Genomic DNA, 11,968 nt, shown 5'->3' with positions numbered 1-11,968 from the left:
ACAAGTCCTCATAAAAAAGTACATATTTATGATTTGAATTTAAGTATGCAAACATTAAAGTAAAAAACAACAAAATATGATATACACCGATCAGGCATAACATTTTGACCACTGAGAGGTGAAGGGGATAACACTGATTATCTCTTCATCAAGGCACCTGTTAGTGGGTGGGATATATTAGGCAGCAAGTGAACATTTTGTCCTCAAAGTTGATGTGTTAGAAGCAGGAAAAATGGGCAAGTGTAAAGATTTGAGCAAGACAATGGCAAAATTGTGATGGCTAGAGGACTGACTGGGTCAGAGCATCTCCAAAACTGCAGCTCTTGTGAAGTGTTCCCGGTCTACAGTGGTCAGTATCTATCAAAAGTGCTCCAAGGAAGGAACAGCGGAGAACCGGCGACAGGGTCATGGGCGGCCAAGGCTCATTGATGCACGTGGGGAGCGAAGGCTGGCCTAGTTGGTCCATTTAAACAGATGAGCTACTGTATTTTCCACCTCGCAACGTAAAGGACTTAAATGATCTGCTGCTAACATCTTGGTCTAGGGGAGTCCGTGCCTTGACGAGTCATTGATGTTTTGTCAGCAAAAAGGGGACCAACAAAATATTGTAATGCAAAACACTTTTGCTAATATTGAGATCGGGTGAAGTTAGAGACAGGTGTGGTGGTGTGGGTCAGTTTAAGGGTAAAGTTAGGGACAGGTGTGGTGTTGTGGGTGAGTTTAAGAGTAAAGTTAGGGACAGGTGTGGTGGTGTGGGTGAGTTTAAGGGTAAAGTTAGGGACAGGTGTGGTGGTGTGGGTCAATTTAAGGGTAAAGTTAGGGTCAGGTGTGGTGGTGTGGGTCAGTTTAAGGGTAAAGTTAGGGTCAGGTGTGGTGGTGTGGGTATGTTTAAGGGTAAGGTTAGGGTCAGATGTGGTGGTGTGGGTAAGTTTAAGGGTAAAGTTAGGGACAGGTGTGGTGGTGTGGGTGAGTTTAAGGGTAAAGTTAGGGTCAGGTGTGGTGGTGTGGGTGAGTTTAAGGGTAAAGTTAGGGTCAGGTGTGGTGGTGTGGGTAAGTTTAAGGGTAAAGTTAGGGTCAGGTGTGGTGGTATGGTGAGTTTAAGGGTAAAGTTAGGGTCAGGTGTGGTGGTATGGTGAGTTTAAGGGTAAAGTTAGGGTCAGGTGTTGTGGTGTGGGTGAGTTTAAGGGTAAAGTTAGGGTCAGGTGTGGTGGTGTGGGTGAGTTTAAGGGTAAAGTTAGGGTCAGGTGTGGTGGTATGGTGAGTTTAAGGGTAAAGTAAGGGTCAGATGTGGTGGTATGGTGAGTTTAAGGGTAAAGTTAGGGTCAGGTGTGGTGGTGTGGGTCAGTTTAAGGGTAGAGTTAGGGTCAGGTGTGGTGGTATTGGTAAGTTTAAGGGTAAAGTTAGGGTCAGGTGTGGTGGTGTGGGTGAGTTTAAGGGTAAAGTGAGGGTCAGGTGTGGTGGTGTGGGTAAGTTTAAGGGTAAAGTTAGGGACAGGTGAGGTGGTGTGGGTAAGTTTAAGGGTAAAGTTAGGGTCAGGTGTGGTGGTGTGGGTAAGTTTAAGGGTAAAGTTAGGGACAGGTGAGGTGGTGTGGGTAAGTTTAAGAGTAAAGTTAGGGACAGGTGTGGTGGTATGGGTGAGTTTAAGGGTAAAGTTAGGGTCAGGTGTGGTGGTGTGGGTAAGTTTAAGGGTAAAGTTAGGGTCAGGTGTGGTGGTGTGGGTAAGTTTAAGGGTAAAGTTAGGGTCAGGTGTGGTGGTGTGGGTCAGTTTAAGGGTAGAGTTAGGGTCAGGTGTGGTGGTGTGGGTAAGTTTAAGGGTAAAGTTAGGGTCAGGTGTGGTGGTGTGGGTGAGTTTAAGGGTAAAGTTAGGGTCAGGTGTGGTGGTGTGGGTAAGTTTAAGGGTAAAGTTAGGGACAGGTGTGGTGGTGTGGGTCAGTTTAAGGGTAAAGTTAGGGAGAGGTGTGGTGGTATGGGTAAGTTTAAGGGTAGAGTTAGGGTCAGGTGTGGTGGTGTGGGTAAGTTTAAGGGTAAAGTTAGGGACAGGTGTGGTGGTGTGGGTAAGTTTAAGGGTAAAGTTAGGGTCAGGTGTGGTGGTGTGGGTGAGTATAAGGGTAAAGTTAGGGTCAGGTGTGGTGGTATGGGTAAGTATAAGGGTAAAGTTAGGGTCAGGTGTGATGGTATGGGTAAGTTTAAGGGTAAAGTTAGGGTCAGGTGTGGTGGTATGGGTAAGTATAAGGGTAAAGTTAGGGACAGGTGTGGTGGTGTGGGTAAGTATAAGGGTAAAGTTAGGGTCAGGTGTGGTGTGGGTCAGTTTAAGGGTATAGTTAGGGACAGGTGTGGTGGTATGGGTAAGTATAAGGGTAAAGTTAAGGACAGGTGTGGCGGTGTGGGTAAGTTTAAGGGTAAAGTTAGGGTCAGGTGTGGTGGTATGGGTAAGTATAAGGGTAAAGTTAGGGACAGGTGTGGTGGTGTGGGTAAGTTTAAGGGTAAAGTTAGGGTCAGGTGTGGTGGTGTGGGTGAGTATATGGGTAAAGTTAGGGTCAGGTGTGGTGGTATGGGTAAGTATAAGGGTAAAGTTGGGTCAGGTGTGGTGGTATGGGTAAGTTTAAGGGTAAAGTTAGGGTCAGGTGTGGTGGTATGGGTAAGTATAAGGGTAAAGTTAGGGACAGGTGTGGTGGTGTGGGTAAGTATAAGGGTAAAGTTAGGGTCAGGTGTGGTGGTGTGGGTCAGTTTAAGGGTAAAGTTAGGGACAGGTGTGGTGGTGTGGGTAAGTATAAGGGTAAAGTTAGGGACAGGTGTGGTGGTGTGGGTAAGTTTAAGGGTAAAGTTAGGGTCAGGTGTGGTGGTATGGGTAAGTATAAGGGTAAAGTTAGGGACAGGTGTGGTGGTGTGGGTAAGTATAAGGGTAAAGTTAGGGTCAGGTGTGGTGGTGTGGGTGAGTTTAAGGGTAAAGTTAGGGTCAGGTGTGGTGGTGTGGGTAAGTTTAAGGGTAAAGTTGGGGTCAGGTGTGGTGGTATGGGTAAGTTTAAGGGTAAAGTTAGGGACAGGTGTGGTGGTATTGGTAAGTTTAAGGGTAAAGTTAGGGTCAGGTGTGGTGGTGTGGGTAAGTTTAAGGGTAAAGTTAGGGTCAGGTGTGGTGGTGTGGGTAAGTATAAGGGTAAAGTTAGGGACAGGTGTGGTGGTGTGGGTGAGTTTAAGGGTAAAGTTAGGGACAGGTGTGGTGGTGTGGGTAAGTTTAAGGGTAAAGTTGGGGTCAGGTGTGGTGGTGTGGGTGAGTTTAAGGGTAAAGTTGGGGTCAGGTGTGGTGGTATGGGTAAGTTTAAGGGTAAAGTTAGGGTCAGGTGTGGTGGTATGGGTAAGTATAAGGGTAAAGTTAGGTGTAAGGGAAGTGTCAACTGTGTAATTATGAATGTAACTACAGAAATTAATTAAAGATGTAATTACATGCAGGTCATTTTTTTAAATGTAAGTTCATTATATCCAATTATGAATTAAAATGTTAGTACAGGTTAAGGTTAGTTAAGGTCACCTAATATAAAGTGGGTCAACATTTTTTTTTAATAAATAGGGTAAAACGGGGCTAAAGACAAATCTTAAGAAAAATTTGCTGTTCACTTCTCCCATAGTGTATGATTGTAGAAAAATATAAGTTTTATTGAGTATTGATGGAGCACAGATTTTATGTGAAAATAAATCATACATTTTTTTTATTTTGTTTAAAAATCTTATAAATGTATGGGGTGGCGAGCTGGGCCTTTTAAACCAGCAAGTGACATACATAACATCATATTTTTAAATATGATAGTTTCCTTATAAATATGCTTGACTTAACTTAACACATACATATGTGACCTGTTCTGGCAAAATGAGTCGCAATGAGCAAATAAAAAAAATAATTCTCTATTTTAAAAATAAACTCCAAAGTTGCGTATGATTGGATTTCTGTTTGATTTCGGTGTATGATTTCTTTGAATCTGACAAAAGATGACTGAGCAACACCTGTTTAAAGTTGATAGAGTCAGCAAAGTAAATTTTGAGATTTACTTAAGTAAATTTACTTAAGACATAACAGATCATGTTTGCGTGAATACTCTCCAAGACAGATTTTATAAAGTACTGTAATTCTGTGTATATGTGTATATCGGGATCGCTGTCTGATGCGTCTTTGTGCTCTCGCGTTGGATTAGTCAGCACGAGTGAGATCATTTTCATGGACAAAGGAAAGGTTTTGCCTGTTTTTCGACATTAACCCATGTGCATTCCGGGTCGGGAATGCAACTTTTGCCCTTTTAGAAAGTGCGGAGGCAAGTTTTTGTGCCATCTAGTGGTTTAGAGAAAAATAAAAGAATTTAAAGATTTCTTGTAGGCTATATTTTCGCTGCTAAACAAGACACTTTTTTTTTGTAAGAGAAAAAAATTGTAGTATTTAGCAGGGTCTTGCAGTCATGTTGCTTGCCAACACAGTTCAGTGATGTTATGGCTCTGGAATGAGCTGGATCAGAGCCTCAGACTTCTTACATATCATTCAGAGAGGTCTATAAGATCACTCCTGTTACATGCCATGCATCTGTCAAAACACACAGCCCTGCAATAGTTCAGAGTTTATATGTGCATACTTGTGTTTGGATAAACGCACGGTTTCGGCTACTCACATGCCCGTGCACATCTGAATTAGTTAGCACACATTGTGTGATCTTATTGGAATACTTGGCAGGGTTACATGTATAATCATAATCAAGTGCTCATGCCGTTGTTTCCCATAGAAAACACGTGCTGAAAAGCCGTGCAGTTTGTTTTTCTCTCCTTTATAACTTACCGTTCTTCCTTTTTAAGAGTTTTGGAATTGTGTTTTTATTTCTATTATTTAGCATGCACACATGGCCTTCGGTAAGTTTCCCCTTTGGATCTGTATCTCTTTATAGATGTTTCAATTTAATACCATTCTCTTTTGTTTTATTTTTACTGATATGAGCCAATAAAAAGCTACATTACAATGGTTGCATAAAATGTGTATTTTTGTTTAAAAAAAAATTGCATTCATTTAATTCACTTTACTCCCTTGCTTCTATTTTTTTCTTAGGTCTAAGGATGTGGACAATTGTGGGTGTGATCTGTCTCTCTCGGTGCATTATGGGTCAGCTGTTGGAGGCCAGGTCCAAAGGAGCCCTGCCTCAATTCATTTGCAGCATTCCAGGGTTGCCAGGGCCACCAGGAAAGTCCGGCCCTCCTGGGCCTCATGGGGAGGATGGCCATGTCGGAATCCCTGGAAGAGATGGGAGGGATGGACGGAAGGGAGAAAAGGGAGAAAAGGGAGATCCAGGTAGAGGAACTACCTAACCCAGGGGCGTCCAATCCTGCTCCACTGTTCACTGTCCTACAGGGCCACTTTCCTGCAGAGTTTGATCACTCGTCTTGCAAATGTTTTGAAGCTAAACTCTGCTGAGCAATGGCTCTTTGGGATCAGGACTGGACTCCCCTGACTTAACCAATGAAATGGTTCCTCAGGCAAAGCTAGCCAAGGGTAGTGTGAAAGATCACCAATTGTTTGCAGCTGAAAATGGTTCTAGGTTCTCAGTCTGCCCTTTGGTGCAATTTTAGTCTCAGTCCTAGACAGGCCACAATCTGATGCATATTGCAAAATTATTATAACATTATACATAATAACATGGGGCTCAACCAATAATGGCGTCAATAGAGGAAACCATGAAAATAGGGATAAAATAAATGATATTACCTACCATGCATTTAGACTAGACCAGTGGTCTCAAACTTAGTTCCTGGAGGTCCTTAGTCCTGCACAGTTTAGCTCCAACCAACAAATGCCTCCTTGGAAGCTTCTAGTAATCCTGAAGACCTTTATTAGCTGGATCAGGAGTTTGATACCAGTTGACTAGACAGTGATCCTTTTAAAATACCAAAGAGCCAGTGCTCCATATTGACATTTTTCCAGGAATTACATTTCCTTACAGTTATTTGTACCTGAATCCCATGCCAGGAAAATAAAAGCAGAGGCTTGGAGCTTCATCTACTTGGCAAAACAATATATACAATATAGCTAGACCTAAATCCAGAGGATCGCTTGTATATCTATTAAATATTATACCATCATTATAATGGCCCGGTTTCACAGACAGGGCTTATATCAAGTCAGGATTAGGTTCAATAGGTTCTTAGTTCAATTAGGACATTTTAGGAAGAAACAAAAACAAACACATTCCATAGAAAAAAACATTACAGGTGTGCACATTGAGATGAAAATGGCACTGATTTATTTTAAGATACAGCTCAAACATGCTTTTTAGTCTGGGACTAGCTTAAGCCTAATCTGTGACTTTTTGTAAATCTGCTTTAAAACAAAGTGTATTGTGAAGCACTGTACAAATAAATTTGACTTGATACTTCATAATTCAAGATGGGATTTGTTGGTGAAATCTAGTTAAACTTGCTTTGAGTACCTATCCTCTTGTTCGAACATTTGGGTTTGCCTTAGCTAACACTATCTAATCGTCCCACTTTAATAAATGATGACAAAAACTTTACAGTTGAGCTTGCTGTTTCTCGAGGTGGCAAGAACAAGAAGAAAGTTCGTTCTGGCCGAGATATTTCATACTTAATGAGAAAAGCAGGTGCTGAACATGTCTGTATCTCTGCATTAACCTCGCCCACTTAAAATTTCTGACCAATCACATAATAGTTCTCGGACACCCACAAGAAAAACAGTTCTGCTGTGTCAAGAACAAGCTGCGAGAACTCCCCAAACCAGGGCTATGAGAACAAACTGAGGTCATTTTGTTCTCACAGCCCTGGCAGCGAGAACTTTTTTTCTCTGTTCTTGTAGAGTATGTAATGGCCTTTACACAAAATATAAGATGCCAAATATTTAATTGATGAGTAGTCATTTAAATCTGCTCCTGGTGAGCTACTGTCCTGCAGATTTGAACACTACCTGAACCAGCTAATCAAGGTGTTTAGAGTTATTTGGAAATTGCAGGCAGGTGTTTTGGAACTGAAGTTTGGATCTGAAGCCTGCAGGAAGGTAGCATGGTTGAGCATGGTTGAGATCCCTTACCTAGGGTGTGGTTTTACCCCAAAATTCAACATGCATGACACAAAACGGCAAATGCAAACCCACATTCGTTGTTACTGCTAATAGTAGTGACCCATTTGCTTGTATTTTCTGTAGCTTTTGATAGTCTGTAAACAGATTGAAAGGCTGATTTCTTGTTGAACTTATTTGTATAGTCAATCACACAACTAACAACTCTTTCATGTTTTGGATGTGTTTTTGTGACATTCAAACTAAACATCTGTCTAAACGCTGTCATCACTCACTCTTTCTGCACTCATTTGGTGTAACCACAGTGACTCCCACCTATCCTTGATGTCACATGCATAAGATCAGTCTAATTGCATGAACAAGATTGTAAAAGTTCAGAAACTTTCAGGGGTGGGACTTGGCCGCTGAACATGCTGATTGGTTCAGTTCATGCAGCATTTTATTTCAACCTAAAAATCAGTTGTTTTGCGTGCAGTAAGAGTTGTTTGATAATCAAATCAACAATGGAGTTTTAAAATACGACCGATGGACCGAAAATGAGGTTCAGGCGTTAAGTTTATTTGCGGATGACGAAATCCAGAAAAACATGCGCACAGTCCTACGTCACCGGACTACACTTCACGGTACTTTAGACTGCAATGGAAACGCAGACAGGAGCAGGTCTGAGAAAAAAAGAGTTCCTGGGATAAAAGTTTCTGGGAAAAATTGTTCTGTGTAATTTCGGTGGAAACGGGGCTGTTGATTAGCTGGATCAGTTTAGGGGGAATCCAAAAGGAAGCCAAACTCTGTATGGGCCCTGTCCCAAATGGCACACTTCATGTGCACTTTTGGTCTTGTGGACTTACAATGGCCACTACGTCTGCGTGTCCGTTAAAGGGATAGTTTATTTAATGTAATAAACTATGTACACATATCTATGATCACGCCGGATTTTGACCTTCTCCGGCGGAAGTAATGGCGTTGGGAATACTAGATGAGTTTCGCCCACTATGAGGTAAAAAAAAATAATAATACTGAAACTACAGAAACCAATTGTTTCATATTTTAAGACATCAATGTATCATCACAAGCCACAGGGTTTAATATTGATTTGTATGTATATGTTTTTTACTCTCATAGTGGCTCTCATATAAAAAAAAAACCATTGACATGCATTATACGGCAATGGTTAGATTTAAATATCTTAATTTGTGTTCTACTAAAGAAACAAACACACCTACATCTTGGATGCCCTGGGGGTAAGCAGATAACCCTTTAAGTCTAAGAGACCGCAGGGTGTCTCATTTGTAATTCTAGGTCTCAGAAGGGTGCTCGTGAGCGCTCCTTTTGAGGTCGATATGAGCCCTCGATGCGCACTTCTGCCGAGTCCGCACTGCTGCGGGCTACAGTGGACTTCTTCCCGGCAGTCAAAGAGGCATTACGTCGTGAAAATACGGATTTAAGAGGAACACAGTGAGGGTTTAGTGTGCCATTTGGGACAGGGCCATAGTGGCCCTCCAAGAGCTGGATTGGACAGCCCTGCTCTAAATGTAATCCCAGAGGACATTGTTTGGATGTTTCCTTCAGTAAACTTTGATGACAGCTTATTGCATTGTGATAAAGCACACATAGATACATATTCTTTTACGGATGAGAAATAACTTGTAGAATAATACATTGAAGATATTTGTATATGATATGAATGAAATATTTCTGGTCATGTGAGTTCCAGAAACATTTTCAACCTTATTCACATTAAAATATTATGTGACATTCTGAGTATGTGTAACAGTTATGTTTAGTTATTTGGACTCTGTTTCCCTTAGTTCATGTATTTCCTTTCTATTTATTAGTTTTGGTTTTCAATGGTTTCTGATTATGTCCCTGTTTGTTTCTATGGTTACTTATAATTTTCACCTGTATCTTTTTTAGCTCCTTATCTCTTGCATATATATACTCCACGTTCAGTCCTCTGTCGGTTAACGCCTTTATTTCATGTGTTGTTTATCGCCTGCACTCTGTACTCCTAGCGATCTCCTGCATTTATTATTAAGGACTATTTTAAGTATTCCTTTTTCATAAGTGTTGCCTATGCTACAATCCTTATAGAATAACGGATCAACAAATGAGTATAAGTATAAAAAGAAAGATAGATTTACCAGCGACCTTCAGAAACCTCCACTACAAAGGACTCACTCTATGGGAATATTCGCTCCAATTTTGTGAGTTGGATAAATTATTTAATTTGGATTACACAATCCATCTATTGGGTCAGTCTGCAGAGTGGCCAGTTGGTTGATTTGCCAGAGATGGAAGCTACACTGTGTGGAGTCTGCTTACCTGCGTGTAAGAGGTTTCTCTGATTCCATGCCAGTGCCCATGCCCATAATGGAACCAAAGACAGAGCCCATGCCCGCTATGAACCTAGTGCTTGTATCCACTCCTACCAGAGCCTGCCACCAGGGCTGTCCCAGAGCTTGCGGCAACTGCCCAGTCCATCCTGGAGCTGAGAATAGATTACAGCTTGATAGATTGGTGGTCTGTGGATCCAGGTCCCACCCTAGTCCCCACCCTCAATCTTTCTACTTTTCCGTCAGTCCTGTCTGGATATCTAGATGGTTTAGCCCCGTCCAGAGTATTTGCTGGTCCATTGTTCCTATCCTTTCTGCAGGCCCTGTCCGGTCCCCTAGATCCGCCGCCTCCACGGGTGTCGTCCAGCTCCTCAGCTCTGCCCTCTATGCAAGCTCAGTCCAGCTCTTTGGCTCTGCATTGCACCTCCTGATCCCTGGGCTCCCTCGTCCCTCAAGCTCAGCTTCAGTCAATCATTGCTCTGCCTCCGCCATGATCTTCCGGGTCTCCGGCTGCACCTCAATTCTGCACCTTTTCAGCTCCATCGGGCTCCCCTTCCCTGTTGTCCTCACTCCCTCTGTTGCCCTGGTTTGCCAAGCCCTCATCTTCACCTCGATCCGACAAGCCGGTGGCTCCACCTTGGGCTTCCAGGCCATGGATGTCATCCTAGTCTGTCTGCTCCACCTGGGTCTCTACACATTCCGGCCCTGTCTCCGTCGGCTCCTCCCCCATGGCGTTTCCTTCTGCCAGCTCTTCCAGTTACATGTACTGGTTTCCCACTGAAGCTAAGCAGGGCTGACCCTGGTGAGTACCTGGATGGGAGACCAACTGGGAAAACCACGTAGCTGCTGGTAGAGGTGTTAGTAGAGGTGTATGGGTCCTAACACGCCAGTATAGTGATGGGGACACTGTATTGTCAAAGAGCACCGTCCTTCAGATGAGACGTTAAACCGAGGTCCTGACTCTTTGTGGTCGTTAAAAATCCCAGGATGTCCTTCGATAAAGAGTAGGGGTGTAACCCCGGCATCCTGGCCAAATTTTCCCATTGCCCCCTGTCCATCATGGCCTTCCAATAATCCCCATATAATGATTGGCTTAATCACTCCTCTCCACCAATCAGCCAGTGTGTGGTGAGCGTTCTGGAGCAATATGGCTACCCTCACATCATCCAGGTGGATGCTCCACATTGGTGGTGGTTGAGGAGATTCCCTCTTCTATGTAAAGCGCTTTGAATGCCTTGAAAAGCGCTATATAAATGTAACACAGCCATGGTTTCTGACTATATCCCTGCTTGTTTCTATGGTTACTTATAATTATCACCTGTATCAAATTTAGTTCCTTGTTATTTCTTACTTGTATATTCCCTGTTCCGTTCAGTCCTCTGTCAGTTATCATCTATATTTCGTGTTGTTTATCTCCTGTGTACTCTTACACTGTGAAAAAAATCTCCAATTGAAAATTTTCTGTGAATTAAATTGAATAAACTCACAGAATTTCAATTCTGAAACTAAAATTTAGGTGTGATCAGTCACTAGAAAATGTTCAATCGGAAACATTTTTTTTGTACAGTGTAGTAATCTCCTGCTGTTATTATTAAAGACTATTTAAAGTTTTATTTTTTGTTCATAAGTGTTGCCTGCATTAAAGAATGTTGGTTTTTACGATTAATGGGAATCGTTTCAGACTGGCCCAGTGCATGTGCAATGTTGTTTGAGAGGGTTTTGGCTAAAACAGCATCTTTAAGAGGCTTGTGCTTGTTTCAGGACTCAGAGGTCGAGTCGGGCCGACAGGAAAACTCGGAGAGCGCGGAGAGAGAGGTTTCATTGGGAAGCGTGGACCTGACGGTGATCCTGGAGATTTAGGGCCTCCTGGTCCTACAGGACGTCTTGGAGGGAAGGGTGACAAGGGCCAACGTGGGCCTCCGGGAGAACCTGGTATCTGCAGATGTGGAAGTTTGGTTCCCAAATCCGCTTTCTCCGTAGGCATCACAAGTAGCTACCCTGTTGAACAAGCACCGATCAAGTTCAACAAAGTCCTGTTCAATGAAGGTAACCACTACAACCCTGAGACGGGAAAATTCATCTGTGCTTACCCAGGAATATACTATTTTTCTTATGACATCACTCTGGCCGACAAGCACCTGGCCATTGGGCTGGTCCAGAACGGAGAGTACCGGATAAAGACTTTTGATGCCAACACCGGAAACCATGACGTGGCGTCTGGCTCAACCGTGATGTTTCTCAACCCAGAGGATGAGGTATGGCTGGAGATCTTCTACAAGGACCAGAATGGCCTGTTTGCTGACCCCGGCTGGGCTGACAGTCTGTTCTCTGGGTTTTTAATTTATGCAGATACAAACTATATGGATACATTGGCAGAAGACTACAAATAGCAGCTACGGTAACGTAAATAAATGGTGCTACTTATGTCCAGTCCATCCCTGTCTGTGTATTTGTGTCGTACTGTTTTTTTCGCACCTCAGATAGATTGATGCTGACAATGTTGCATCTCCAGACACTGTTTTAATATATAAAAATAAATTTATAAAAAGCAGTTGTTAAGTAATCCTTAAGAACTTCTTCAGAA

The 11,968-nt window shown here is 42.7% G+C and overlaps 1 protein-coding gene across 2 annotated transcripts in view; it reads left to right on the top strand.

The window, feature by feature from the left end:
- LOC137078940 (complement C1q tumor necrosis factor-related protein 7) overlaps positions 1-11,968 on the top strand; it is a 13,939-nt gene extending 1,971 nt beyond the window's left edge. For both annotated transcript variants that reach the window (XM_067446792.1, XM_067446791.1), the window contains exons 2-3: positions 5,078-5,317; positions 11,146-11,968. In XM_067446792.1, the coding sequence (XP_067302893.1) occupies positions 5,086-5,317; positions 11,146-11,774 (861 nt within the window). In that variant the 5' untranslated portion in view covers positions 5,078-5,085 and the 3' untranslated portion in view covers positions 11,775-11,968. The remainder of the gene's footprint in view (positions 1-5,077; positions 5,318-11,145) is intronic.

Source organism: Pseudorasbora parva, chromosome 6, assembly GCF_024679245.1.
Source record: "Pseudorasbora parva isolate DD20220531a chromosome 6, ASM2467924v1, whole genome shotgun sequence".
Taxonomy (NCBI): Eukaryota; Metazoa; Chordata; class Actinopteri; order Cypriniformes; family Gobionidae; genus Pseudorasbora; species Pseudorasbora parva.
This window is presented reverse-complemented; position numbering and strand designations above follow the sequence as displayed.